The sequence below is a fragment of the Rhododendron vialii genome, chromosome 12a (assembly GCF_030253575.1).
Source record: "Rhododendron vialii isolate Sample 1 chromosome 12a, ASM3025357v1".
Lineage (NCBI taxonomy): Eukaryota > Viridiplantae > Streptophyta > Magnoliopsida > Ericales > Ericaceae > Rhododendron > Rhododendron vialii.
The window spans coordinates 33,212,346-33,239,130 of NC_080568.1; the positions used below are offsets into that span (position 1 = coordinate 33,212,346).

Genomic DNA, 26,785 nt, shown 5'->3' on the forward strand with positions numbered 1-26,785 from the left:
CCATGCATTGGTACTACTATTTACAATACTTTATTTTGTCTTTTCATTTTTTTTCCATAAAAAAAACAAGCAAGGGAAGAATAATTTTTTCACAGTAATTTTCTTTTCCTTTTCTTTCTTTTCTATAGTTTCAAGTCTACGGGAACAGGTTTGTAGTTCAGGGTTATGAATAGGCTATGTACCCCTCGACTAACATACTAATACCTCGTTGATCTTGCTGATGTATAAATTATGGAAAAAAACAAAAACAATAAAATAACGGGTTTTTCGAACAGCGGTTTAGATTGCAAGAATAAAGACAATGAGAGATTTTCGATACAAGCGATTCGAACCGGGTGTGACGGCACGAGGGCGACGTAGTCATTGAGGACGATGTGTCACGCCATGCGACGGATTTCAATGTTCGACGGTTCTACAATCGGAATTCTGCTATGTGATTCCGTGCAGTTGGATTCGGTAATTGATTTGTGGATCCGCTCTGTGAGTTACCACCTCACTTGATCATATCTGGGTTTTGATTTGAATTTGGATTCGGGGCGAGTAATTAACTGTTCTAAAGAGATGATAGAGCCGTTGAATCATACTGTATCGATCATTAGAAGGTAATCGTGTTTCTTCATGTTAAGAAGATGAGTTTAATTATTAAGAAGATGAGTTTGTTTGAATTGTTTGCGAGTTTTGTTCTTTATTTTGTGACTGATAATTGTGTGTTTCACACGATTGGTTCCAATTTTGATTTGACTAACTGACTCTGCTCAAAGGGGGGGTTCTTGTATTGCAATTGGCATGGTGGAAACTGGAAACTAGGTTTCTAAGTTTTGCTTATTGTGTTCTCGTGGCTTGGTTTGATATTCCATTGTCATAGGTAAACATCTGTTTGATCTGGGGGACGAACTAAAGTGCGTTCGGCTATGTTTAATTGTGTTATGCGACAGAAAACAATTGGTTCGACTGTAAGGGCGTCTAGGCCAGTTTATGCGCACTTCTACTAATCCACTCCCCAGTCCGGTCAAAGGCAGGCCATCCACGCCTGGACTAGAGAATTGACAAGAAATTACTTTCTTGCGGTTTGACCTCAAGAATCGAACCCTAACCCCAAGAAAGAACATAATTGATCAACCACCAACGATGAAGAAACGAAACAAGCATAGAAAACCTGATGATAATAGAATGGTTTGCTTAGAATGGCATATTTCTCTTTGGGTGTTTGCTCGCCTTGATCAGATAGGTCTTAGCTGGTTGTGGCTATTTTTGGTTTTTGCCTTGTTTGGTTGTTTCAGTTGTTGTTCTAGCTTGAAGGCTCTGTGCCTCTGTTTTTGCTTCGAGGACTTTTTCTATTTGCACACAATTGTGGTTTCGTTAATAAAATTTAACTTGCCCAAAAAAAATAAAAACTTGAGAATACAAGATATTCGTGGTTCGACAAACTAGGCGGTGTGCCTACATACACGGAGAAGGGCAGAGAAATCCACTGTTGCGTAACAAGGACTACAAAGCTTTATTAGTGTCACCCCTCTAAACTCTGAGTACTGCTATATACACCGACCATTTTGGACCGAAACCGTACCGACGGCCGCGCGCGGCCGTCTCCGGCCACCGGACGGCCGATCCGAGCCGTCCAAAAATTTTAAAAAAAAAAACCGAGGGGCCCAACGCGGGAATCAACGTCATCCGATGTGTGTAGGGTGCTTGATCTAAACACCCTATTTTTCGTGTATACATATATACACGAAAAATAGGGTGTTTAGATCAAGCACCCTACACACATCGGATGACGTTGATTCCCGCGTTGGGCCCCTCGGTTTTTTTTTTTAAAATTTTTGGACGGCTCGGATCGGCCGTCCAGTGGCCGGAGACGGCCGCGCGCGGCCGTCGGTACGGTTTCGGTCCAAAAATGGTCGGTACACATAGGATTTTCGCTAAACTCTATTGATCCCTCTTTGTTTCTGTTCTCTCTCTCACCACGCCCTTACTCAAAAACACAATCATCTCTCTCCAAAACTCTGGGCTCTCGACCTAAAGTCCTCGAGCTCTCTGCCTCCGTAAGAGGCCTCTTCAGTAACTTTGAGATAACTTGTAAATACAAGACATCTCACAACACATGAACAGATTTAAATGTATAGATCCTGTGTTGGTAAGGGTATGTTCTAGTTGGACTTTCACCTTGCAAGCATATTAATCTACGAACCGTATTTTTCTTTGCTAAGAACTTAATTGTATGCACTCTAGATGTACATGCACCTACCTTGGAAGCATATTTGCCTAATTTAATGGTATCCGTTCTAGTTAGACCCACCCTAGAAGCTTATTCAACAATTCAAGTTTAAGTATGCATTAAGATCTCGTAGACTCGTACTAAGCATGAAATGGTAAATATTACACAAAAACTTTCGTAAACACAATTTGACCTAGGAATAAAAGAAGAAGAAATGCTTTAAGAAATATGAATGTGGTCGGTGTCATTGAATTGAAATAAGGGTAAGATGAATCCAACACGTACCTCCTGCAGCTTATACCTGTACGGAGGCCATGTAACATGAATTAAGTGGGCAAAGAACATATTTTATTTGCAGATCTTCAAAATGAACTCCTGAGAAACATGTTCAGATTTGTGACTTTCCCTTGTTCCCTCTTTTATGTCAGATAAGCTGTCAAGGAGGTTTTCCCTTGCTTGCTTAGAATGAAACCCTTTTTAGTATGATGCTGTTTCTATTCTTAACTGTGCCATTAGCGAGACCAAAAAATTCACGCATGCTCTTTCATGTTTCTTTTGCTTGATGGTAGCTTATCAAGGACAGAAGTCCTTGAGTTCATGCATTAACTTCTTGTTTTCATTTTGTTTTGTGTTGGATTTGACGTTGCTGCTTAAATGAATAAGGTGATATCTCTGTGTGCAGGTGTGAATCACCATCAATGAGGGCCAAAGTGGCAAAAGTTTCTTGAGAGAAAAAATACCACGTACTGCCGGTGAGCCTCGGATCAAGGTCAAGTCAGCACCCGATGGCGGTCTATTTTCTTCTGCTTTTTTGTGTGTGTGGGGTAAAATAGAAGAAAACAAGTAAGAAGAGGTTGGAACTAACAAGAGGCAACATCCGCGGCAAGTAGCTTTGATACCTCGGCCGTGTTGGGCCACTTTGACAAAAATCAAAGAGGTGAGAAAAATGTGAAACAACCTGTGATGCCGTAGGGAAGGAGAAATTGGGTAATATTTGAAGGATGTAGGATGTAATTTATATCCTTTTTACTTTTCGTGACCCAACCGAATTCTCTTGACGTGCGTTCTGTCAAGGCAGTTGCAAAACGCCAGGTTTAGGATTCGAACCTTCGACCATGTGGTCATGAGCCTACACGCTCTGCCCGACTGAGCTAGTATTTTATAGACCACGTGCTATTTTTGTTGTTTGTCTTCATTTTCTTTTTTTGTTTTTGTTTTTTGTTTTTGAAGGTAATTGATTTTGGCACTCTACATTTAGCTATTAACACTTTACTTTTTGTCTTTATCTCATGTGACATTACCAAATTACCCTTTATTTTGTTAGTATTCATCCACTTTCTTATACATAGAAGGGTATTGTTGATAATTTCAAATATGAAAAAGACAAAAAGTGGAGTGCCAATGGCTTAAAGTGGGATGCGAAAATCAATTTTTGAATTGCATCTTTGTCTATTTGGCTTCTTTCAAAATACATTTCCTTTTTTGGGAAAAAAAATTTGTTTACTTTTTGGGCATTGGTAATTTGGTTGGATGGCAGTTTAAGGCCATTTTAAAAAAGTGGAGGCATAACAAATTTCAAGTCCGATTACAAATGATCATGAAACAGTTTAAAAGGGTGATGGACACATTTATTCTTGCAGTTCTGCTATGCACTCTCCCATCGGGTGGAATATGAAAAGAAAAGGTTTAACATTTTTCGTCTGAATTGCAAGCGGATCCTCCCTCCAGGTCAAGCGGGTCAAGGCTACCCCGCTTGACGTCATCGCATCCGTTTAACCATTGAGAGACTCCTCGATGATGTCATCAAGGGGCACAGACCCCTTAAATTCATTGGTCAGCAGAAAGGGCTCATTTGGTTACCTATCTTATTAGCTTGAATGGTTTGTCTCAGATTAAATAAATAAGTTGGGTTACCAACACCGTAAATAAACAAGTCCGATAGTTTGTCATAACAAGTAAATAAGCTGGGTTGCCATCATTCACAACATAAGCAGCTAAACTATAGATGACCAGACGACCCTAAATAAGCAAATACTCCAACGAAGGCTACGAGCACTTCGTAAGAGAGCAAATGGAAAAAAGTACCAAAAGAAAAAATGAAGCATTTCATGGCTTCTGTACTTTCAAACTTGAAGTGCAACTTGAGTCCTACACTAGGGCTTGTTAAGTTCGGCATTACATGTAAAAAGGGAGCCGAACAAAATTCCAGAACATTTTTTTTTTTGATCCGTAAATCCGGAACAATTCAGTCCAACAAAATAGCTCTTCAAATTTTCACAGCCACATTTTCCAAGGTAACAAAACCTGGCAAAGAAATTGTTCATGTCAGTTACTAATCATGCCTTCTTTTTTCTCTTCTGAAGCTTCAACGTCGCCTTCCCTTCCGAATCCAAGTTCTGACATGTCTTGCTTTGCCATCAAGTTCCTGAAGAAAGCCAAATAAAAACTGTTAGAATAGCCTCCAAACACCTCTACCAGTTAATAGGTGTCCACCACAGGAATGTTACTTACTAATGACAAGCATGACCATATTATTCAGATATACTTGATTACATAGTTTTGCTTCTAGCAAATAAGACGAGGCCTAAACGGTTGACGAAAGTATACTAAAGGGTCCTCTATGCACAGACCCCACCATACAAAAAACTTTCGTCCAAGTGAAAGAGGTTGACTGCTTCCATCATACAGGGACTTCAAGGAAGAGATTCCTACAAATGTCACCACAGCACAAAATTCGAAGAAATTTGATTACCAGATCTTTCATGGATGATAGAACCAAGCTTATAGAAGTGAATCCTAATATCGCAGAATGTCATAGCCAAATCAACATCTTATATGCGAAACAGCAGTTACAAACACAGCCACCCTTAAAATAGTCAGACCGCAAACATTCACAGCAATTTCAAGATTTCAAACATGAAACAGAATTTGTCTTGTAGAGTTCTACACCTAACTATATAAGTTCCACCAAACAAGAACCTTCCTTCAGCTCTACAAGATGCTATGCCAACAAAAGCGACTTTCTCGTTCCCCTAAAGAATCATCACCATTGTGGGATGCATATATATGAACATAAATATGGAAGTAGTAGCAATGACTGTATGTCCATCAAGGCATGAATACGAAAGTCCTGATATATTTCAATATTATATGCTAATGTATACGACCACAATATTTTTGAGCACAAAGATAGTGGTTTTATGCATGGGTTGATGCCTCAAAAGTTTCATCGAGCCTCAATTTGACATCATTAAAGGAAGAAATGAAAAGAACGGAAAGTCGGAAACAAAAATGAGTTAGGAACATCAATGTAATTAAGTGGTTCTGAATTCGACCACTTAAGTTGACAATATTGTGGAGAAAATGTGCTAAGTTCCAGTTTCCAAAGTTTAACTTCACCTATTGGCTACAATACATATGGACTATGGAGAAGATTTCATGCCAGCCCTTCCAACTAATCACAGTATTATCTTGCGATTAGCTCTAAAAGACAACAATTATTTATAGCCCAACATAGAGCTAAGCTTATGAGTTTAACAAATTCAGAAGCTGACTCTAAAGAAGACTGTTATTACCTACTTAGAAACACGTCATTCGCAGAGGAAATAGCCAAAGAAATAAGAAAGCAACAAAACTCACTAACTTTTCCATACGACATTCAAGGTACTTTTTGGAGAAGTTCCTGCACTTATCAGATTTATGACCAGCGGATTTCAGACAACTGATGTATTCTTTCTTCTCCTGAAACAAAATCAATGCAAAAATAAGCAATCACACAAGTTGACATCAAACTCAATAAAGACATCACCAGAAATTTAACAAATTAGCAAGTAGTGATATTACCAGGTCACAGAGATGCATGTGATCTAAAGGGAAGACTCCTTTTTCTGGTGGTACTGGTCTCGCTCCCCTATTCCCACCAAATGCTCCACCTGGAAATATTTCAAAGTTTATTCCAAAAATATGACAGAAAAAAAGTGCATAGCATTTTTTTTAATTCCTACAACAAAGTGAATCCGCTTCTTCTTCCAAGTTTAGCAACCATGATCATAGACAGTATGATAAAATTATAAAGTAAAACTAATTTCCACTTCCCATTAAGAGCTATCTGCGTAAAAGCCATATTTTCATGCATAGCCATCAGTAAAACAATATTACTCCTATTTTTTTGATAACTCGTGTCTAGGCCAGCTTACGCACACCTCAACTAATCCTTAGAAAGAATCAATCCCACCGTCAACTGGGGGATCCATCAGTAACGATGCAAAGTACAAAGAAACGGAATTCTAGAATTTATGGTCAAAATTTGGGTTCCCAATTATAAAGAATCAGTTTTTGAGCCAATAAGGACTCAAATTCCCAAGTTTGGCTTTGAAATTTGGGCTCTCAATTTGACAAAATCAGTTCTGAAATTCCACAAATTTTCAAGTTTTAAATAAACAATTATGCTCTTAATTGTTTATACAAGTTACTTTGACGCAGAATACCATAAAGATCCCAAAAGAACATGAAAAAAGACGTAAAAACACAAATATTGATCCGCCCGAGCATGGGAATGGGATCTATAGGTTGATTTCACTTCTTGAGGATATTTGTACATAAATTTATTAGTTTCAATCATAAGCTAGCATTAATAGCGTTCTTGGAAGGATAACAAAAAACCCTAAATCCCTAATTATTACTAGGCACTAACAAATCGAAATTGAATGATGTAAGCAGCAAACTTAACACACACACGCACGCACAGAGAGAGAGAGAGAGAGAGAGAGAGAGAGAGATTTTCACCAGCACTCATATGTGAGATTTTCCTTATTCCTCTTACTTCAATGGCTGCCTGTGTGTTTTCGAGGGAAAGCAGAATGTGAAGGGAGGAGCAAAATGAAGAAAGGAACTCTAATCTGGGCCTTTGGCCCAATTACTGAATTGGGTCAGTTGGCTATACAATGCCATCGACACATAGGAATGTGCACAGGACACATACGGACATAGATTTGTTTAAAACCGTCCGCCACACATGGATCCACATAACGAATATGGAGTCCGAGGATATCACATGATTTCGGACACATTTGCGTGGAGATCTGTGCACATCTATCACTTCTGTAGCATTTTTGCAGGTCCATTTTGAGCTAGCTTTCTGATTTTATTCCACACAAAAAAAAAAAAAAAAACATCTGATCCTTTTTTGTGAAAATAAATTCTTTACCAATTTGGACGGTTAATCGCTTCGCTTGTTTCTTCGTGCTTTGTTTAGTTTTAGAATTTGTCAAGTAAAAAGAAATGTTAAAGAGAAATTTAAATGCAAATGGTCAGAGAAAATGGATATTCATTCCTCCAAAAAAATCAAAAAATATATTTGCTTGATTTTCCATAACAAATTAACAACTTGATGTTACCAAGGTGGAAAACGGAAATGAATCAAACAATTTATTTCTTATCTACTTCAAAGTACTTCATTTACCCAAAGAAAACAAAAAGTTCAATATATCTCCCCATTTTTCCAGAACTCTAAAGTGGCTACTGTTAAAAACTGAAAATCAATGAACAGGTAGCCAACACAAAAGGGTTGAATATACAGTTTTCATTAGGGGACAATACCCAGATATATAACGCGATGCAAGTTTTGAACCCAACTGCCGAATTGACATTTACAATAGTTGCATATCTCGCTTTCACGTTTCTATAGCAAGAAAATATAGTAAGACTAAATAAATATCTAAACTCGGAACTATATATACCAACTTTCGCGTATCCTTCCTAACATCTGTCAGTTTTAGTGAGCGTCTTGCACCACTTCGTTTTAAAATTCCTTCATCCAGGACCGTCGAATGAAAGGACCCGACTAGGCATCCGGGTAAGAATTAGCTACACCAGCCAAGCTCAGTGAGGTACTCCATTGACTGAAGTCTGCCTATAGGCACGAGGATGCTGAATAATTATTAGAACGGAATCCTTAACGGTTCTGCCATGGGAAGGGGCTGTTGGCTACAAAAGGCACAATACCCGTCAGCACAGGAAAAAGTAGCCAATATCAAGTTAAGAATTGAAAAGCAACAGCAAACTTATTGAACTCTGGTTTCTGGAAGATCGAACATATGCACTTAAGCTGGCAGTTTTCTACTAAAAACCTTCTAGGAAATTAAACAGGGACGCCAAGGTTTATTCAGGATCTAGAATGGCTAGTCATGATGATGCAAACAAATGAACATATGGCTGTGAGTTTGAGATGCAAATTACTTACCACCCCAATATGCCATTCATTACTACTAAAACCTTTGAATGTCGCTGCATCCATTTCCTGCAGTAACATGAGTAAGATATAAAGGAACCATTAGTACATCTCCGATCCAGATAGTTGATTTCTTACGTACTACAATCTTATTTGGACTGAACCATCATTTTTGCGGTAGTTTTGAAGACCTTCGAAACTTCTCGTGCTAAGTTTTTTGTCCGCAGACGTGTTATATGGACTGAAAATACTATTCTTCATCTGGCGATGACAAACAAAACCCTAATTCATTCAGTGGTCTATTAATTCTTGTCACAAGGACCAACAATCTAATCAACGTGTTTTAACCATGCTGAAAGGGAACACACTATATGCTCAACAAATAAACCAACACTGTAGATAGGAGGCTCTGTTGGAAAATGGAAGACGAGCTTTTGTTGGATGGAAGTAGTGGAAATTCGACCAATAAACATTTTGGAGTAGAACTTTCATAGAGTTCAATCCAGCCACATCGGAACTTACAATACTGTAGACAGGAGGCACTATTGCTTGCCCTTTTGACTTTAGTGTGGGCATGACAGAGAAGTGTGGTGCCAAGTCTTGTGACCTGAAAGTCCATCTGTGAAAGAGAGAGCAAATAATAAACTCAGAATGGACTTGAAGGCAACAATTATGCAGCATGTATATTCTGTAACCCATCAGTTAGGAAGTTTAAAAATCGTTGAGAAGTGGTGTTATTGTGGAAGGTAAATCCAGAAAAAAACAAAACAGAGTTCTTACGTACCCTACGTATAAAAAGATGCATAACTGTGCCAATTCACGAACTAACAGTCGGAGCCAATAGTTCTCTAATGAGCCACTCATGTCAATGCATATCTGAAAAACAGAAAGTTTAATTGTCAGCATAACAGGTTTTGCAAATTGGGCCTTTTAGAGTAAAATGAAATCACTAAAAAGGTATCCATATTATACCGCAGTTTCTGCCACTGCTATGATCTGCATCGCAGCTTGAAACTTCCTGGACCATAAAAAACAAGCGATAAATCAAATTTGAAAAAAGACCAATACGTTCTCTGTAAAGGGTAATCTCATATACTATATCAGGGTCTTAGACCATAACACTCCAAAATATACAAACACTGAAACACATGCACACAAATAATGTGTGTGTGTGTGTGTGTGTGTGTGTGAGAGAGAGAGAGAGAGAGAGAGAGAGAGAGAGAGAGAGAGAGAGCATACTTGAACATAACGTATTTGGCATAAACTGCATCATGCATCAAATGGACATCTTCACCCTCTATAAAAGTTAGTTGTTCCCGAAGAACCAATAGATTCCGATAGATATGGTGAAATATCAGATAAAACGAAACCGAATAGTTAAGGAGCAGGAGGATCTGGTACAAGAAATTGAAGGTGTTAGTAACTCAGACAGAAGAACGGGTCAAATAACTAAAATCTAGCTTTCCACCAGTTTAACCATCATAGTTTTCCAAGACACTAAAGACTCACTGAGGAATAAGGTACAGATGCTCTGTAACCAACAAGAGTCAAGTAGAAGGCGCACCCAAGTGCAGCTGTTGTACGGCGTTCAGATACTGAAAGCCGCTCACACATTATGCAGTAACCATGAGATATGAGCAAGAAGGACACAAAAGAAGCTGTCTGAAAGAGCACTCCAGTTATGTATGCACCAAATGACACCCACAGAGAGCATGTCTGAAGATTAAAGCACGAATACCTGCAACATTGCTCTGAAATGTCAGAAGAAATAAATACTAAGACATATTGGAATCGAGAATGCTGTTATGCTTAATAATGCTTTACTACCATATACATATTCTGGAATCTGGAATACAGCACTTATCAAGTTATAATGCTTTTCTGTAGAAGCCTCTCATAATATGAGTAAAAAGTTTTTGATGTTTTTTCTTTTCTTTTTTTTGCTAAATAGGCGTTTTTCTTACCATTCTATACATATGCACGTAATGTACATATTCAAAAATCCAGATCATGAGCCATCAGAATTTATTTGATGGTGCCAAAGGGTCTCACCATATATGTCAAAGATAAAAAAATTAGTAATCCTGTCCCCTTGTGTACAAATCTGCAATTATCTGCTGGTCACAACAGGATGCCTAGCATACTTATCCAAAAAAGAAGAAGAAGAGGATGCCTAGAACCAGTCACAAAAACAGTACTGGAGCTAAAAAATGCAAAAAGAGAACTTCAATTTGCTTTTCATCACAACAAACAATGTACATTTAGTACTCCATCTATTAACATGACAAGGACGTACCAGAAAAGGAATGATAGAGTGAGTTGCAGAGCTTTAATTAGTGGAACAAATGCAAGTGTCCACTGTAATTTATTTGCCTGCTCTAGTCCATAAAAATGGCCAACCAAAGACAACAAATTATAACGACAAGCTGATAAATACATGGAAAGCTGGTAAAACACTGGAAGAATAACAGACATGATTTGTAAAATTGAAAGATGAAGGGAGGAACCAGAACACTGAAAAGAAACAATACCTACTAAGAGAAGGCAAGCATAATAGCATATTAGTTTTTTGGTTTTTCCATGACGAGTATGACAAGAATGGATGATTTTTGGTTCAGAAATACCCCCATCTTGGGGAAATGTAGATCCTTTCCAAGCCAACAGTTGGAGTGAATTGTATCATGAAAGTTTTGATATTAGAGTAACAGAAAAACTGGCAGTAAAAATAACTAAAAAGTAAGAGTTCCTAAAATACCAAGAACAAAAAGTATTGAATTCAAAGAAATTCAGGCAAGACAATCTCAGAGATACCTCTTTCTAAGATGGAGAAAGTAAAGAACATCATATTCTGTAACTTCCCATAAAATAAGATAGAGTAGAATATTGGGAACTTAGCTGAACTAAGATGGATAACATGTCAATATCTGCAAAACATATTGTCCTTTATACTTAACAATGACAATTATGCGATTCCAACCTTCTCGCGCTTTCACCAACTTGAACGCATTCTGTTGGCTACGAAACGTTGATGGCACAGAGATTGAACTCATTTCTGTTCAATCAATTTTTTATCAACCAGACAGTCAAAATTAAGTCTTCCAATTTTTCTTGGGCCCAGTCAATGAGAACCATACATTGATAAGTAAATATTTGCACTTTAATCCATTTCCTCTTCTTTGTGTTTCTTATCAGCCAAATGGGCCGGGCTCATTACTTTTTCTCTAGCACCAGAAAAAAATGAAAAATAGTACCAGATTTATGGTCTTTGGTATAACCTTCATTTTCCCTTTTGCTCTCATTTCCCAATCTCCAGAAAACATGCCTGGTGGCCAGATTTCCAAACTGAAATTCTGGTAACCTTGACAAAATGAACAAAATTGCTGCGTTTTCGAATTCAAAAAAACTACCCCCATTAAACACGAACAGAAATATGAAAAGCTGAGTGCTTGTCTCCAAAAGCAGTTTTCGAGAAATGTTCAGGAAATCCCTAGTGAAAATGTCCACCAAACAAAACCCTTTAAAGGTTTCTACCCACCTCGCCTCTCATAAAATGCCCGCATCCCAACAAACCGTTTCCGGAAAACCCAGTTCAAACAAGAAAAGTACACGATTCTGAAGTTTTACATCACGTTTTTGTTTTGGACAACAAGATGTACGGGCCAGTCTACACGTAACTCCACTAATTCTTGGACCATAAACCCTCCGTCCACTCGCGGATTTTGTAAATTCCTATACTCCGCTAACATTTACAAGGCAATTAAAAAAGAAGTAAACATTTTTTCAAACAGACCAAAAGCAAAGAGGAAGAATGATAGGGGCAATTGGGTTATGTAAGAGCTTGAATAAACCTGAAAATGGCGGTTTTTGTAGGTGTTGAAGGTCCAAAAGAAGGTCGAGACGAACCAGATCGAAGTGAAAGCCAAGTATAGACAAGGTAGAGGCCGATAGGCTTCGTCGATGCTCTCTGATCCCTCCATTTTTTTCAAATCGAAAGAGCGTTAGGAACAGTGGGCTTCCTAGTTTTTGGTTCAGAGATTAGTTCTCAGTTCGGGTTGAGAAGATTGCTATTTATACGCATAGACGTCTGAAACGTGTCCTCTTTTTACATCTCCTTTTTCCTTTTGTTATTTTTTTATTACTCCAGTAAATCTCTTTTTGTGGTTTGTCAATTGTATTTGCGGGGTAGATAAAATAAATAAATAAATAAATTGTATTTGCTGGGGTGATAAAATAGTGGAAGAGTAGGTGGCACACTGACCAAACTTAATTTGAAAATTTAAAGGAATTTTTAAAAATGTGTTCAAGCTTAACTCGCCTATAAGACGAGTTAATCTCAAACGAGTTTTAATCGAGTCGAATACGAGTTAATCTGGAGTAGCTTTAAATTTTTATATGTCATAAACCAAACGATCCGAGTAATAGTTGTTAGAGCTTGATTTGACACTTTAACGAGCTTCGAAAATTGTTTAGCTTTGTTCATTTGGCATCCCTCATGATTGTATTAGGCTAGTTTATATGGTAAATCATTAGACTACAAATCTCAAAATCCTCTCATATGTCGCATCCCACCAGTGGTTCCTTAGATGACCCAACAATGTGACATACACATCACAGTTTTATTTTATAATTCGAGCCATTTAATATTTTTCATAAGTCTCGATGTGTTTATCAATCGTTCGTGCAATAATCATATGGCTTGAATGTTGGTAAAGGATTGGTCACACCATAATTCTTTAAAAAGAAAATATAAATGGACGGCTATTGTCTAGCCGTCCATTGATCATTTATTTATTTACGAAGAAGAATTGAGATTATTCAATGTCATGCAGTAAGAATGCCAAATAAGTTTGACCACGTGAGCATGCAAAGGCCATGGGCCAGTTTTTGGGAGACTATAAAGTCGTTTTTATTGCGTGATGCAGTCATGCACCAAAAAACACTCCACTTTGTTTTTGCCCAGCTTGGGAAAACAAAACAAAAACAAAACCACTCCACTTCATCAGTCATCGATCCAGACCTTACCCTGTAGATTGCCCATAAAGTAAGGGAGTTTATAATTTTTAGTGAGCAATGTTATATACATACTATAAAAGAAGGCAAAGAAGTTTGTAGATAAAAATCAATGGGTGCGTAAAATTCGTTCTAGAATCCGTTCACTTATCAGAAAATTGGTATTGGAAAACTATTCTCGAGAAAATGCTAGTGAAGTGAAGTGAAGTGAAGTAAAGGAAAAGGAAAAGTATTTTCCTACGTGTGTTTTCTTGGTAAAATAAATTCGTGGGAAAGCAAAAAAGCAATAGTTTAAGTTTTATAGGAAACTAGTACAAAAATAAGAGATTCCTGAAAAACTTGTATTTTTTGTAGGATGAGTTTTGAAGGAAAACTAATTATAGTAGGAAAGTTAGAGATGTGGGTTCTACAATTTTCTTGCTAACTGAACACCTAAAAAATGCAAGAAAGTCAGATATTTCCATGCTTAATTTTCTGTCCTTTCCTTGCAGCCCCCTTGTTTTTTATTTATGTTTTCTCGCTCAGTCAGTCCACATTTGCAGTATCACCTTCTATGAGCGCATCAAAGTTCATCGGGCTGCATACCTTTTGGCACGTTTTGCTGCATCTTCTAGAATTCACTCGGAAGCAGATATATCCTATTCATTTGACAACGGATAGTCTTCTCAAGTGGATTCTTTTACTTTGGGAGTTGCTTACCTAGTTTTTATGCTTGTTGTACCCTATTTATATTTTCTTAGCTTATAACCGCTTAGATTGGTTGACTTTTTGTTCATTGGGACTGTATTATGTCATCTCATGTATTGACTCTTTATTCTATATATGAAGTTCTTTTTCGTTGTCAAAAAAAAAAAAATAGTACGTACCCAAATCAAGAAAATGACCAAATCCACCAAATGATCAACATTAGAGGGCAATCTGACCAACTACTAATTTGCAAGTTTAGGCCACTAGAACTTGACCCTAATAATAAAAACGTTCAACAGAATCCCATTATAGACAAGTTTCTAGCTAGCCCTTTTCATGATTGAATTGGAAAGCAGTAGAATGAACAACACATGCAATGCCCAGATTAGGTGAACAAACTCACTAAACAAAACTTAGTTTAATTTCTTCAATCCCACTCCATCTAGCCTACCCACACAAAGAAATTAAAAAAAAAGTCCTGCTCCATTTTACCTAATGTTGATCAGCGGTACTACTGAAGGAAAGAATGTCTTAAAGCTCATTTATTAAGTTATCATCTATTAATGTAGAAAATCTAGCTCGTTTGAGTCATCTGATCTACCAAACCAGGTATAGTAAGAGGATGGTTTACTATAATGAAGAGAAGTTTATAAGTTGGATATATTTTGGTTGCGGTTGGCATGTTAAGTTGATATGTTCATGCATTAATTGCATGGGTTGTTACAATTTTTTCCTATTAGACCGCTTTTTCATCATCTCTCTTATAACTAATAAGTGTTAGGGAGAGCTTCAGTTAAGTCTTTATAGTATTTGACATCGCACCCGCAAATATGTTTTTAGAACGGTCACAAGGAGTAGTATTGCGTAACCAAATTCATGGAGGCACTCCGGACCCAATATCTTTGATTCTAAAATGCTTATAATTGTGTGAATTTTGATGAATTTTTACATATTAAGACAGAATTCTTGCTACTATGCTCTCGTGTCTCAATGAGTCGCCACTTGTTACTTGTTAGGCTCCCCTCCGCGTGCAAGAGCTCCTTTACTTTGGTCATGCCTACATAGTAAGGGTTGTTACGTACGCAACGGGCGGCGCTTCTCCTATATATCTTTTTTCTAGCCCGAAAAACATATTCTAAGATGTTGATCTCTTCCTATATGTGAACCAAGAAAAATTGGAGTGCTTAATTTATAGACTATATGTTTGTGACTTAAACTTAAAAGAGAAGGCATCAAAATTAGTACTTTCATAGATGCAGCTTTCAGAAGTTGATATTTTGACCCAAAAGCAAAAGCAGAATCAATTGCATGTACAGTACTATCCGTCCGCAATCTCCACCTTGATGCATGGCCATCACATTCTTATATTTGCCGCGAAGGAATAGTAGTCAATGCAAGTAACGCTAGTACGCAGCTATTGATCAAGGTCATTGCCTCCTTGACACGATATTAATAGTCCTATATATAGTTACCCTTTTTTCTCATTAAATTCCAATAGGTCTGATATCATTTTTTTTTATGTCCGAGATGATATCACAACAAAATTTATCTAGAGATATATTGATGTCAAAATCTGGACGGTTGATCTGAACATTTCAATGAAATTCCTGTCAAGTCCGAATGATCACCCTGCTAGAGCCTTTGGGAAGGATTCCCTACAAAACAAGTGTAAGGACCGGTAGTGTTCGCAATGGACTCTTTGACGACCAAGTTAGTAAAAGAATGACAGAGAGAAATTGTGATAACCCGAATTTTTATTATAACATATGGAATTCTGTTTTCAAATCTCTTCTTAAAATTTCGTTGACACAGTTATTCTTAGACGGTTTTTAAAGCCTAACGGTGAATATTTGGTATCTTTTTCGAGAACGAAGTCCGGACAGCACAACCGGACGTGGACTGATTCCACATGTCGGTGGAATGATTGTTCAAGCGGCCGGATGATTAGATGCTGTATATACTCCAGCTCCTTTGATCTTATCGATAGACAGTACTGTAGTAGTTGTGATTAAGGGAGGGCCTTCCTATTTACTCCTATCCGAACTGCATGTGTCTGGGATTATGTATACCCCCGTCACCCTTCCATCTCCGGCCATCTTTTTCCTGATGAGCCGCGTCCAGCTCCAACAAACTCTCCGGCAGCTCTCTCTCTCTCTCTCTCTCTCTCTCTCTCTCTCTCTCTCTCTCTCTCTCTCTCTCTCCCCTTTTCGGTGGCCGGATGGGTTTTGGTACTAGTTGTTAATCGTGGATGCATTGATTTGTGGTTCACGCTTCTAAGGTGAGTTACGAATATACCCTGGTTACATAGTTTATTTTTGATGTCTTGCGACTATAAAATGTTGAATTTGTGAAAATAGACGACTTGTACGGAAGCGTCTAATGCATAATGAGCATAACTGGGAAGATGGAATTTCAATGATGAGCATGGGATTTAAAGGAAAAAGAATTAAATGTATTATGCATATCGAAAAAGAAATCTGGGTGTTGAGATTTGGCACCCAAAGTGTTAAAGGATATAGCCGGGTATCCTAGGGATTTGATATCATTTCCTTCCTATGGGATCGCTCCCCAGATCCGTTGCCGGTGTTCCGCTCATGATAGATGCATCGTTCTATATATGTATTTTCTTAAATGTGGTTTAGCAGTTTCGAGCCTGAAAACTGACTTTTCTTCTTAAATGGGGTTTAGCAGTTTCGAGCCTAAAAACTGACTTTTCTTCTGATAATGTGGTTTAGCAGTTTCGAGCCTGAAAACCGAGTTTTCTCTCTTAAATAATTGTTTACCATTTTTTTTTAATGAAAATATCAGATCTTTATCTAATCATTTCCCAGGTTGATTATGTAACCTTGGTATATTGTGATGCTCACTGGAATGGTTTTGTGTTTATGAAACCATTTTAGGACACAGGGGTAAAGGTAGCTATGTGGTTATCGTGTGGTTAATATTTGGGGATTACTGTGCTATTGAAATAAATAATAATATTCGAGATTGTAATAATTCAAGGCTGTTGTTATTTGGTGATGCCATAGTTGTGGGCTCCAGTATTGTAATTTAATGCCAGTAGGCGAGTGTGTATGTCGATTGCACCTTAGGCAGCTCTGTATGTATTTTTATGCTCCTATTTATCAATTCATAAAACTGGTAATTTATAAAAGGATTTTACGGACATAGTAAAAGCTTGAGGTAATTCTAAAATCACTGGCCGGTTACGGTCCAACCATTTGGATTTGGGTCGTGATAGAAAGTATAATAAATTAAAGAAGGAAACAGACCTACCTTCTAATTGTGAATGTGAGCGATTTATATAGGCTTGGCGTAAGATGTGCACCAGTAATGGAATAGTGGGCGACATTGATGGGAATCATGTTATGCTAGAGTGATTTAGCCATTTAGGGCGTGTTTGATTGCAGCTTTCGTTTTGAGGGGATTCGTAATGACGTGGGATTAGGATTGGGATTGAGAATGAGGTGGGATTATTAATGAGAAGATGAATTATTTATTCATGTTTGTTTTGCACGGGATTAGGATTGGGATTCGGATTGAGAATGGGAAGGGATTGTAAATAACATGTTTGTTTTGGTTAGGATTAGGATTGAGATTGGGATTGAAGTGTGTTTTTAAACATGTATTGCTCAATCCCATGGGGATGAGATTACTAGTAACACCTCCCCCATGGTATTGCTAATACCCCCATTTTGGGGGATTAACAATCCCATGGGACAACTAGTCCCCCCTCAAAAAACCTAACCAAACAAGGAATTAATAGCTCCATGGGATTATTAATCCAATCCTCCCCTCCCAAACCTCCTATCAAACACGCCCTTAGGGATCATGAAGTAATGGGGCGAAATAGTAGGGGGTGGGTACAGATCATGGGATAGTGGAGAGCACACTTGTTGGGAAGGTATATATAACGTGCGAAGTACCGAGCCGACCTCTTCCATATCTTGTAGACTAGTATAAGCCCGAGCACCCGGCCACGTGGCAAGCCCGTAGCGCTCGGCATCAGTGATAAAAATTCATCAAATATGCTACACACAATCGTTGTGTGTGTTGTGTAACTAATTCTGGCCGTTCAGATGTGTTTGGACGGTCCAAATTTTAAATAAACTATTCGCGCGAATAGTTTATTTATTCCCTGAGCGAATCTTGACCATTAATTACAATAATGAACGGATAACGATCAGTTGTGCAAAGAGTTTTGCACAACTGTTGTGCGCGTAGCACTTTTGAAAATTCATACTCATCAAGATATGGCCTTGTTCGTTTGGTAACTTTGGGTATTTTAATTTTGATAGTGGGTACAGAGACAAATAGGGTAATGATTGGAGAGATGGATAATGAGTGGAGAGATAGAAAGAGAAATAAAATTAATAATTAAAGAAATAAAGTAATTATTGGAGAAGACATATGGTAATTATTGAAAAACAAAGTAAAATTCGGAAACGGACAAAATTCTGGTTTTGTCGCATTTCATAATTGGCCCACACAGAGACAATCGCAGTAATTCATTAGGGCCCCTATCCCCAACCAGCCTATACAACTTTGCAGCCCATTCGAATCTACCGGCCTGGCCCACAGTATCTAGTCCAGGGCTGTGTTAGGCCCAGTTCAATAATACCCAAATAACACTTCAAGTCAAAGTCCACCAGGTAGTTTTTATTTTATTTTATTATCCAAAGCTCATTTCATTAAAGCCATAAAGGCAAAATTACGGTGATTTCTTCCAGATACAATGAAATGGAAACTAAAACTAACCCATCTCGGAGGATATTCACTCAAAACAAGGAGACAAAGAGACGATGGAGTCTAGGTTCTAAGCCGAGCCGCAACTCACTACTCACCACCTTAAAGATCGGTTATGAGGAGCTAGCAACCTATCCATCCACCCGCCTCGGGCTGACTCAAACAACAAAATCAAAGACAAACAAATGCTAAACCGAAGGAAACAGGAACGAAGAACAGAAATAGCAGCAAACATGGTCTAATCCACAAGCACGCCGGCCAAGCTCCAGCTGAGGGAATCCGTCAGTCGCCACCTTCAGAAGCACTACCGGGTCTCGGCCAAAGCGTAGGAGATAAACATCTCTGGCAAGCCCTTGCTGGCATGAGCAGGCTCCAAGCACGGAAAAAGAGTAGAAAACCTCTCTGGGCAAAGCCTTTTGCTCTCATACATCACAACGCCGTGTGCTACACTCCTCCTCCATGTCTTCAACCTCCCAAGGCTGCCGAACACGGCTCCAGGGCCATGCCCCGGCCTTTATCCACCGCACCACCAACTCGCCGGAACGAAAATTAATGGATTATTCACCCACCACACCGGATCTAAGGGAAACCAGACTGGGAACAGATTTGGACGAGGGAAACCCACCGGAAGACAACATGACTAATCAGAAAACAGCAAACAAAAAACAAAAAACCGCCCCCAACTCCCAGCCTTATTCCAGATCCCCAAACCGAAGCCACCACTCCCAACCACCAGTCGACGTTAGTGTCACAACCGAACCAGATCTGGAAACCCCTCGACAGGAACCGCCGGACTGGCTGAGAGACCAAACGGTCTCCAGCTCATTGCCATTCACCCAACGCGAGAAAGCCCCAACTGGGGAGAGACAAGCCAAACGGGACAGAGGAAAAGGAAAGAAAGCCCCCGAAGAGAGTTTGGGAGGAGAAGAGGAGGCGGAGAACTCTGCCTCCCCCCAAAACCCTAGCCGCAAGAAGAAAACTCCACCTCCCCTAAAACCCTAGCCGTAAGAAGAAAACTTTCTAGAAGAGAGAGAGAGAGAGAGAGAGAGAGAGAGAGACCCTAGCCGTAAGAAGAAAACTTTCTAGAAGAGAGAGAGAGAGAGAGAGAGAGAGAGAGAGAGGTGGGAGCTATGATTATTATAGTATTTTTGGACCATAAAAACCAATCATCTTCTTGACCAATAATCGTCAGGCCTAAGTCAATTATGGACTAATTAATCGTGTTTTAAATGTGGTTCCATTAACACTTGTAGTATTTAAATTCTAATTGTGTTTTTAAAAATGGTTCATTAACACTTGTAAGTATTTAAATTTTAATTGTGCTTTGAATATGGTTCATTAACACTTGTGGTATTTAAAAATTTAGTCATTGCAACATCCTTGTTTTAGTGGTTACATGATAACAACTGTGCACTGAGAGCTGGTTTGATTTATATTTATTTGGATTTGGAAATCTAAACATTTATCTTAAAAATTTCAGTGCTTTCCCCGCATGGCTAAGAGTAAACCAAAAAACAAATAGATGTCAACTGAAAAACCGAATTAAGTTTCATAAACAACGCCCACTCAATGTGAATCACACCCGATCCCATTCCGACCTTAATATATATATATACTAGTGCTAGCCCGTGCCTACGGCACTACGCATCCCGGTTGGAAAGAGATGGTAGTTGTGTGATTTAGGTGAAAACCATGGACACTTATCCGGGAAGTGGGAGGATGCACTACAGCCTTCTGATCAAATGAATCTAAGTCGTTCCAACAACTTGTCCCCACACCTTTCTGTTTTATAATAGAGATGTGTAGGGGTGTAGTCAGGGGTTCGGAGATTAGTGGGGGCACTTTTTTAAAAATTGCTCACGAAAATAGAATTCACAATGATAGAATAATAGTTTAAACCTTTGCGCTACAAATAATAAAAGAGCTAGCGTGTTTATTAATTACGAGAATTTGCTTACACAAATAATGAAAAGAGACCAGTGATTGATAAGAGCAATTCTAATTTCCAATACTAAGCAATCTTATTCGATTAGAAAGTTTTTTCAAATTTTATTCCTAAATTTCTGAATTCAAATTGGATTGTCGATTCTATTGTGAGAGAGAAACAAACAAGACTACTTATGTCTCAAAATTCCAAATAATTCTTAGATTGGAGGAGTAATGCATATAGCCCATTGTTTAATACTCACTCACTTTTGGATTTTTTATATTTTTTATATTATGCATTAGAGAGTTTTAATTGTAAGTGGTAGTTATTTTTTCGTTAGACAACTCATTTTACTAATGGCAGATTGTTGAGTAACGCGTAAGAACCTACCCTTGGGGGAACAACACTTGAACACGGCAGTCTAATAATTGAAATAAAAGGTTAAGTGTGAGATAATTTACAAAATCCATTAGAAAGATCAGAAAGAGAATAATTTATGAAAGACAATTCATAACGAAAAACGTTAATGCTAGGGACACGCTTATCGGTTATTCCCCGACCACTTCTCTTTCTCATATGTGTAGGGGGGCCCATGCTACAATTTATAAATGTGTGGGGCCGACACATACGTGAGAGATGAGTGGTCATTAGAAGATCCACAATGGGTTCACTAACTAGTATTTTAAGTGTGTGTATTAAGATTTAGCAAACAAAAATATATTTTTGTGTCACAAACTCACAATGCTTGTATTAGTTTGTGTGCTAGAGTGTGGTAAATCTAGTAGTGTGCTAGCATGTGTGCCAAATTTGACAAAAAATCTAGCAAATAATAAGTGGGTCCCATCTTTATAAATACAAACATCATCTATAAAACATAAATATCCACTACTCTTAATACACAATTTTTTTCTATGCAAAAAGGTGTTTTGGAGTACGTGTTTGCTTTAATCCATCTTGATCCAAAACACTTTTTTTTGTCTCCATTAATTCCTTCAAATGTGGGGAAAAAAACCTTTTTTCCATTCTCCAAATATAGAGGATGAAAATACAATTAATCTCAAGAGGAGAATAGGTTGAGCACTATTTTTCTCCAAAATAATGATTGATGTCAAAACACTTTTTGAAGAATGGATTGGAATAGATTTTGGATAGTAATAATGCCAAAACTGTTTTTGTTGGTGCCAAAACTCCAGTGCATAAAAGTCTTGTACATTACAAATGGTACATGTGCCTTTTGTGTACTAAAATTTTGGCATCAACAAAAATGGTTTTGACACCAATAAAACCGGTTTTTGCATTATTATTTTCCTAGATTTTTTCCTTCAAAATGGAGGAATAAAGAAAGTTTTGAAAGAATAGAGAGCATGGATTGGAGATGCTCTAAATCATAACTCCATCAGCTGCCATGAGATTGGAGTACAGTACTTACCTTGTTTTACACTCCAAGATAAGAGTTACCTCAGCATTGCGTAGGGTAAAAAATGAAAGAAAAAAGAATATCAGCATTGCGAGAAGGAAATTGATATTCACATTTCCTTTTTATTATTCACACTCATTTTTTTATTTTTTAGTGTTGAAAGTGTATGTGTTTTCTTATTAAAAGACAAAAAAGAAAAAGAAAAAGAATGGATAATAAAAAAAAAAGAGTGTGAATATCAATTCACTTGCGAAAACTCGAGAAGGCAATCATGTCTCCAGCAAGATTGAGCGGTGAATCTCCCTGTTTGGTTTGGGTTTGAGAGAGATTTTTGAAAGTAACAAGAATGACGAAAAATAGATAAAGAAAATTTATAGGCGACCGCGAGTAAGAATTTTAAGACCCAAAACAATCCTCGTAAAAGAAAAGGAAACAAAAACGAGTGGGGAATCAATGGATTAATCGTGGAGTACTAATTTGAACAATACATGCCAAGATTTATTATAACGGACAAATATGAAAAGTTAGTCCCAACGGCCACATGAGAGGGAAAAGAAATCTATCGTTTTCGTTGAATTGTAGGTTCAAAAGAAGGAGCGTGGGACACTGGGACCATATACTGTATCATATTTTGTACCACAACTCAAGTACTCTCTCATCCATTCAAAAAAAAATTTAAGTGCCAAGCGGGTATCACGTGGTACCCGCTCGCATATCCGAGTCGTCCATTCCGTATTTGAACGGCTCAGTTTGGAGAAAGAAAAAGGAGAGATAAAGTGTTGGGGTGAGAGGAGAGAAAGAATTTCAATACGAACCGTCCAAAAATGTATCGAACGGTTCGGATGCGCTCAGCAGATACCACGTAGAATATACCCGCTCGGCACTGAAAAATCTCTCCATTCATTCCTATTGTTGTTGGCAAATTTGATCATTCCGTACACTTTAACTTCTGGTATGCATAAAAAATGTTACGCATTTTCATATTGAATACTATAGTAGTAGTACGTTTACCACTGAATACAATTACTCGGACTATTGGGGTCTGCGTAATCTTAGAGGGACACGAGTACGAGATGGAGGGACACAGATTCGGACCCGAGACGTATGCGAGATCCACAAATATCGGATTATTCTGAATGCATCTTTATCCAAATCTATATCCACCTTCCATAAGGTCCCATAACATTATTTTAACTCTCTCTTTATCTATTGACACTCTTCTTTTTTTTTCTTTTTTTTTTTTGCCTTTATTCACATAAAAGTATCAAATTGTCCTTGACATGAAAAATGTGACTCAAGAATCCAGAGGTAAGGGTAATTTAGAAATTTTTTACATAAATAAAAAAGACAAATAAAAAGTGCGAATAGGAAAAAAAAAAAGAGGAATGAACACTTGGTTAACTTACGAGTTTTGGATTTTTTTTTTAACTCTTGCGCATTATTGTACGGGCAATTTTAGTGTAGTGCGTCATTGGTAGGTTAAGCGTCACTATGAAGGGGCGCGCACGACTTCTCCGCAATCTACAGCCTCTCTCTCTCTCTCTCTCTCTCTCTCACCCCTACAAAAAGCCTTTGTCAGCTTGCTTCTCTCTCCAACGGCAACTTCCATTTCTGTCTCTCTTTCATTTCCTTGCCTTTCTTTTCCCTATTGTTTTATTTGCTAAATTGGTAAGAAGAATAACCAAGAAATCATCATTTACTTCAATGGCCAAACCTGCACAAAGTTCAGCAGAGGAAACTGAAACCACCAAAACCAGCTCATTCCCGTCGTCGTCGTCGTCGTCGTCTTCTTCTTCCTCAACATCTTCATCTGGGTCTGCTCAGTCCTTGCCAAACTCGGCCTCGAACCAACTCACTACCACCAGTACCAACAACAAACAGTACCCAGTTTACAGGGGAGTCCGGAAGCGTAGCTGGGGCAAGTGGGTGTCCGAAATCCGCCAGCCCAGAAAGAAATCGCGCATTTGGCTCGGCACTTACAACACCGCGGAGATGGCGGCCCGGGCGCACGACGCCGCCGCGCTGAGCATCAAGGGCAAATCGGCGATCCTCAACTTCCCTCAGCTCGCCGCGTCGCTGCCCCGTCCCGAGTCCCTCTCTCCTCGCGACGTTCAAGCCGCCGCGGCCAAAGCGGCCGCGATGGAGCATTTCAGTTCTCCTATGATCACTTCCTCGTCGTCGGAAGCTTCGGTTGCGACGACCGCTTCCGACGAACTGGGCGAGATAATTGAGTTACCGAGTTTGGAAGGGAGTTTAGACTCGCCCGAGTCGAGAACAGAGTCCTTTTTTGTTGACTCGGTTGATGGGTGGATTTATTCGCCTTGGGGGTGGCAAGAAACTGGGTTCTGCGGCGATTATTTTGATCAGTCGGGGGAGGCAGATTATGTGATTCCATTATTTCAATGAGCTTGAGTTTGAAATATAGGACTCGTCTTAGTCGAGCTGCACGTAAACAGCCGAGGCACTGAGTTATCAAAAAATACTTAGCTTTCAGTTTCAGACTTGTCCATATAAGCTTTCAGTTCCTGTGTATAAGTACTTGTCCATATAAGATTAGTTCAAAATACCTTATTATTCTCGGGCTGTGTCAGTGTAAGATCATAGGTACTCCTAGTTGGAGCCATAAGATTAGGTCTTCAATAACGGCCATGTACACTTTTTACTGAGATATTATGGTAGACTTCAACTCAAAATGCTGTGATTCTTCCACTTTTCTTAATGGTTAATTTCGCTCTTGTAGTGTGTCCACATTTTTAATAGAAAAAAATCAAAGAATTTTCGTTCTTTGTTTCCAAGAATATGTAGTATTGAATTGAACGAGCAAGGACATTTTATTTTTGTAGTATCGAAAAAAGAAATTGAACACGAAATTAATTAAGGACCGCAAATAAATTTAGACCACACAATTGATGTTTTAAGATCGACGATTTTATCGGTTCTGATTCTGAGATTGCCGAGAGTCGGTACGTGCACGAATGTGCTTTCTGAATACTCATTTAGGGAGTTTAAAGCCTTTCTCGGAAATAAATGAAATAGGGTTTCTTCGGTACGTTGCACATCACATATTTCAATCAAAGTTTTTGGATTACAGTTTGAGATATGCTTTATTTAAGACAGTGAAGGATTGGAAACCCCAATGGTTTGGCCAGAGTATTCGTTCCTTCATAAGGTTTTAGGTTCAATTTCCTTCAAAGAAATTATAGGGATTAATCCGAAGCGCACGCAAGTTGACCCGAAACACCCTACATTACCGGAAAAGAGAAGAAGAAGAGGAGAAAGATGGCAAGTTTCAATCGAACGTTGCAGGACTACTTGCAATTGTTTGTTACCGTTGAATGATCACCACTCTCCAATGGGCGGTCTAAATGGGTCTATGGGCATTTTGCAACACTTGTAAAGATGCAGTTTCATCTTCTACAAAATATATATATATATATACACACACACACACACAGTCGGGTTCCGGTGAAGGATCCCGCATTTTTTTAAAATGCGGGACTCCCCTTCCCGATTGAATTTCGATGATCCGAGCCGCTCAAAGTGATCAGAACATGATTTTAAGGGTCCCCGCGAGAAATCAGCAAAAAAAATGACCGGGAATGGTTTCATCCGAGCAGTTTTTATTGAATGGTTCAAAAAAAACTGCTCGGATGAAGTCCTTCCCGGTCATTTTTTTCGCTGATTTCTCGCGGGGACCCTTAAAATCAAGTTCTGCACATATTGAACGGTTCGGATTTTCAAAATTTGATCGGAAAATGAAAATCCCGCATTTTAACAAAGTGAGGAATCCCTCACTTGATAATTTGTGTGTGTATATATATATATATATATATTATTCTGAAAAGAAACAGCCTCCACTCTGAAAAATGACTTATTAACAAAATTAGATATAGAAGATGACGCCTTAAGCTGTTGGTTCAGGAAGTCAAGTCCAATGATATACTCTCCTGTACCCTCTCTATTAGGAAATCATTTGAATCGTTGGTAGACTTCCATAAAAAAGTCGTATATTTATTGTACTATATATATATATATGAGATATTCCCTAACCAGAAGGGAAGGGGTTTGGCTTCGGAGCCCAACTAAGGTACACCATTTGATGTAGACCGAACATACATTAGATTGCGTGAGGCCCGAAAATAGATCTCACACTATTGATCGGAGTTGGTCAATTCAAATATTATCTTAAATGTCACCTATAGAAAATCAGCTAATTCGAATATTGGTAAAGACTTGATCAATTCATTCAATTTTCTTCCCCTGCGAATTCACGGATGAAAATCGACCGAGTCCGTACCGGTATTTGAATGAGCTGAATTTTTACAAGAAGCCTTAAAAACATGTTAAAAACAAATTGAAATGGCTCCGATCATTTATGTGAGATCTCGAGATAGGTCCCACACAATCCGGCGTGCATGCAGAAAAAGAAAATAAGTGTTTATCATTCATGAGGTCGCATGCTCGAATTCCACGAGGTCAAACTTTCCAAACCTTCAGGCCAATGGAGAATTTGCTAGGTTACTAAAACTTAAGAGACCTTGAATTAGTCATGAT

General features: G+C 38.4%; 3 protein-coding genes and 1 long non-coding RNA gene across 5 annotated transcripts; 2 read left to right on the forward strand and 2 right to left on the reverse strand.

Annotated features, from left to right (window-relative positions):
- Positions 1–271: 271 nt before the first annotated feature.
- On the forward strand, positions 272–3,400 carry LOC131309863 (uncharacterized). Its single transcript, XR_009195033.1, has 2 exons — positions 272–602; positions 2,898–3,400. It is a non-coding gene; the product is annotated as an uncharacterized LOC131309863 (long non-coding RNA).
- Positions 3,401–4,141: 741 nt separating this feature from the next.
- LOC131309865 (uncharacterized) lies at positions 4,142–7,156 on the reverse strand. 2 transcript variants are annotated; one of them, XM_058336548.1, is made up of 4 exons: positions 7,001–7,156; positions 6,059–6,147; positions 5,855–5,956; positions 4,142–4,640 (listed from the first exon to the last, which is right to left on the reverse strand). In XM_058336548.1, exons 1-4 carry the CDS (start codon positions 7,008–7,010, stop codon positions 4,581–4,583), a joined length of 261 nt encoding a protein of 86 aa, XP_058192531.1. In that variant the 5' UTR covers positions 7,011–7,156; the 3' UTR covers positions 4,142–4,580. The 2 variants fall into 2 exon arrangements, with proteins under 2 accessions (XP_058192531.1, XP_058192529.1); XM_058336546.1 differs by having other exon boundaries at positions 5,859–5,956; positions 7,001–7,155.
- Positions 7,157–7,775: 619 nt separating this feature from the next.
- On the reverse strand, positions 7,776–12,517 carry LOC131309864 (uncharacterized). The gene is made up of 9 exons (XM_058336545.1): positions 12,293–12,517; positions 10,741–10,817; positions 9,954–10,182; positions 9,684–9,838; positions 9,417–9,462; positions 9,229–9,320; positions 8,967–9,063; positions 8,457–8,513; positions 7,776–8,200 (listed from the first exon to the last, which is right to left on the reverse strand). The coding sequence occupies exons 1-9, from the start codon at positions 12,419–12,421 to the stop codon at positions 8,096–8,098; spliced, it is 987 nt and encodes a 328-aa protein (XP_058192528.1). The 5' UTR covers positions 12,422–12,517; the 3' UTR covers positions 7,776–8,095.
- An 11,254-nt stretch (positions 12,518–23,771) lies between these two features.
- Positions 23,772–24,924, forward strand: LOC131309866 (ethylene-responsive transcription factor TINY-like). Its single transcript, XM_058336549.1, has one exon. The coding sequence runs from the start codon at positions 23,936–23,938 to the stop codon at positions 24,635–24,637; it is 702 nt and encodes a 233-aa protein (XP_058192532.1). The 5' UTR covers positions 23,772–23,935; the 3' UTR covers positions 24,638–24,924.
- Positions 24,925–26,785: the final 1,861 nt, after the last annotated feature.

Bases quoted from the DNA above. Each gene is read 5' to 3' on its own strand.
- LOC131309865 (XM_058336546.1), bottom strand. The intron at 5,957-6,058 runs GTAATATCACTA...ATTTTGTTTCAG, and splicing joins ACATGCATCTCTGTGACCTG to GAGAAGAAAGAATACATCAG. The intron at 4,641-5,858 runs GTTAGTGAGTTT...GGCTTTCTTCAG, and splicing joins CTTGAATGTCGTATGGAAAA to GAACTTGATGGCAAAGCAAG.
- LOC131309864 (XM_058336545.1), bottom strand. From the start codon at position 12,421: ATGGAGGGATCAGAGAGCATCGACGAAGCCTATCGGCCTCTACCTTGT. The intron at 10,818-12,292 runs GTTTATTCAAGC...GGACTAGAGCAG, and splicing joins ACAAAAACCGCCATTTTCAG to GCAAATAAATTACAGTGGAC. The intron at 8,201-8,456 runs GTAAGTAATTTG...TGCCTTTTGTAG, and splicing joins ATGAATGGCATATTGGGGTG to CCAACAGCCCCTTCCCATGG.
- LOC131309866 (XM_058336549.1), top strand. From the start codon at position 23,936: ATGGCCAAACCTGCACAAAGTTCAGCAGAGGAAACTGAAACCACCAAA.